This window comes from Physeter macrocephalus, chromosome 5 (genome assembly GCF_002837175.3).
Source record: "Physeter macrocephalus isolate SW-GA chromosome 5, ASM283717v5, whole genome shotgun sequence".
Taxonomy (NCBI): domain Eukaryota; kingdom Metazoa; phylum Chordata; class Mammalia; order Artiodactyla; family Physeteridae; genus Physeter; species Physeter macrocephalus.
The window spans coordinates 107,878,542-107,881,750 of NC_041218.1; the positions used below are offsets into that span (position 1 = coordinate 107,878,542).

The 3,209-nt window shown below is 44.5% G+C and overlaps 1 protein-coding gene across 1 annotated transcript in view; it reads right to left on the reverse strand.

The window, feature by feature from the left end:
* The window catches only part of ABCA13 (ATP binding cassette subfamily A member 13), a 79,095-nt gene that overhangs the window by 72,849 nt on the left and 3,037 nt on the right, over window positions 1–3,209 (reverse strand). The window contains 1 exon segment of the mRNA XM_055085144.1: window positions 1,479–1,560. Coding sequence (XP_054941119.1) covers window positions 1,479–1,560 — 82 coding nt within the window.

The following is a 3,209-nucleotide window of genomic DNA, read 5'->3' on the forward strand; positions in this document are numbered from 1 at the left end:
AGTCACCATCGATCCCATGACCCTCTTTCATTCTCTTGATAAACCTAGTCACAAGCCAACTGCATCTTGGGTATTTATTTATTTGTACTTGGTTATTTGTTTTCTGCTTCCACTCATAAGGACACAAGTTCCTCAAGACGGAGACCCTCTCTGCTTTGTGCATGGCTTTGTCCCCAAGACCTCAGACACACCTTGACCCAGAGCAGAGCCTCAAAAGCATCCGTTAAACGAGTGATTGAATAGGCGGTGAATGACCGGATGAAGGTGGGAAAACCAAGAAGAAAAGAGTCCTCCCTGACCTTAAGCCAACAGCACACGTCACAGCGTAAAGAGGAGCCACGTTTAGTGGAAGGGATAAAGGGCAATTGACTAATGCCCGCGGAAAAGAGGGGAGACTCTGGGGGCCCCCTGCCTGCTCTTATTCTCCGCTGGCGCACCCTCGCCCTTGTCTCCGGGGAAGCGGTGGTCGCTGAGCGCCTTTAACCGGAAGGCATGGAAGTGGGCAGCGCTGGGACGGCCCCGAACAGGACCGCACGGCTGGCACTGCCCAGCCCGCTCTAGACCCTCTGGACACACGACCTCGGAGGAGTCTCTCCCCGTCCTGCGCTTCCGTGTCCTGGCCCCATGGGGCTCAGCCTGCAGGAGGACATGGCCTGGCTCCCAGGCAGCCATCCGAGGAGGGCGCTGCTTACTTAGAAGGAATGGATGAGGTCATCCACTCCTTATCTGCGTTAGAACATGAGCTTCTCAGAACCTGCCATCGTGTTAGGAAACACGTGCCACGTACAGGACACGGCTGTGGTCCCCTGCACCGCAGTTAGTTTAATTAATTGCTGTTTCTCCTACAAATCAGCTTTCAGAATCACTTAGTCTGTCAGGCTCTTCTGAGTTACTCTGATTTGAATTTTCTCTTCCCTACTCTTGCTTCTTTAATCCTCAGTGCAAACAAGGCCTCCTTCAGGAAGGCATCCCCGGCTGCTTTGATTGGGGTGCATTTCCTTCTCTTTGGGGCTCTCACAATACCCTACATTTCCACTTACTGTGTCAATTGCTACTCTGGGTTTTAACTGTCTTCTTGCTAGTTTTACCTCTTATGTGGCTCCGTGAGTCTCTCACGGGCGGGAATTACATCTTTTGTCTCGGTATCTGCGCAGGCCGCTAGCTTCCCAGATCCCAGCTGAGGCTCCGTAGCCCCTCCTCGAGAGCAAGCCCACGTGAAGGGTGCGGAGAAGAAAAGGGGACATGACGTGAAGCACACGTCCAGGAAACCGCCCTGCTTCAACGGATCACGTGGGACGGCCACACACCCACCCACATGCAGGTACATGCACACACACGTCCCCCGGGTGCAGGGACACAGAGGGACATGGCCCCGAGTCCTACCGTGTCACACAGGAAGATCGTGAGCCAGTAGGTCCTGTAGCCCAGGCCGCTCATGTGCTGCAGCCTCGTGGCCCCAGTCACCCTGTTCCGCACACGGAGCTGCCGATGGACGCGGACAGGATGGAGAATCCAAGCATGATGCACAGGGTGAAGCCGCACTGGCGGATGTTTTCCAGGCTGCGGGCAGAGCAGAACGGCCATCAGATGCTGGCAGGGAACCGTCAGTGATGAGGGTCACAGCGTCTGGAACGATTAGTTAGATGCAAACGATTACATACAGGATGGATAAACAACAGGGTCCTGCTGTACAGCACAGGGAACTACATTCAATATCCTGGGATAAACCACAATGGAAAAGAATATTAAAAGGAATATGTATATGTATAATGTAGTCACTTTGCTGTACAGCAGAAATTAACACAACATTGTAAATCAACTATAATTCAATAAAATCTAAAAAAAAGAATCTTTCATCCACTTTGAAAAAATGTTGAAAAAAATAGATCAGGCATCCTTTCTCTACTGACTTACAAGAAGGTTTCACAATATCAAGAAAATTAGCTGTTGTCAGATGTGTCGTAAATATTTTTCTGTTTCTCCCTTCACTTGTTAAAGTTTATTTTTCGACACAGAATTAATTTCCATTTATAGATTTATATTTATATAAATTCTATAACATTCTTTACTTTCACTTTATAGGCTTTGCCTAGAAAACTTTTAGTTAGCCAAAATTACAAAAATATTCAGGCTTTTTCTTCCATTATCTTAATGCTTTACCTTTAACTGTTTGTTCCATGTTGATTTTTTTTTAACATCTCTACTGGAGGATAATTGCTTTACAATGGTGTGTTAGTTTCTGCTTTATAACAAAGTGAATCAGTTACTTTGAAAAAATGTTGAAAAAAATAGATCAGGCATCCTTTCTCTACTGACTTACAAGAAGGTTTCACAATATCAAGAAAATTAGCTGTTGTCAGATGTGTCGTAAATATTTTTCTGTTTCTCCCTTCACTTGTTAAAGTTTATTTTTCGACACAGAATTAATTTCCATTTATAGATTTATATTTATATAAATTCTATAACATTCTTTACTTTCACTTTATAGGCTTTGCCTAGAAAACTTTTAGTTAGCCAAAATTACAAAAATATTCAGACTTTTTCTTCCATTATCTTAATGCTTTACCTTTAACTGTTTGTTCCATGTTGATTTTTTTTTAACATCTCTCCTGGAGGATAATTGCTTTACAATGGTGTGTTAGTTTCTGCTTTATAACAAAGTGAATCAGTTATACATATACATATGTTCCCATATCCCCTCCCTCTTACATCTCCCTCCCACCCTCCTTATCCCACCCCTCTAGGTGGTCACAAAGCAACAAGCTGATCTCCCTGTGCTATGTGGCTGCTTCCCACTAGCCATCTATTTTACATTTGATAGTGTGTATATGTCAATGTTACTCTCTCACTTTGTCCCAGCTTACCCTTCCCCCTGCTCGTGTCCTCAAGTCCATTCTCTACATCAGTGCCTTTATTCCTGTCCTGTCCCTGGGCTCTTCAGAACCATTTTTTTGCTGTTTTTTTTTTTTAGATTCCATATATATGTCTTAGCATGCAGTATCTTCTTTATCCATTCATCTGTCGATAGACACTTAGGTTGCTTCCATGTCTGGGCTATTGTAAATAGAGCTGCAATTGTAGTACATGACTCTTCTTGAATTATGGTTTTCTCTGGGTATATGCCCAGTAGTGGGATTGCTGGGTCATATGGTAGTTCTATTTTTAGTTTTTTGAGGAACCTCCATACTGTTCTCCATAGTGTCTGTATC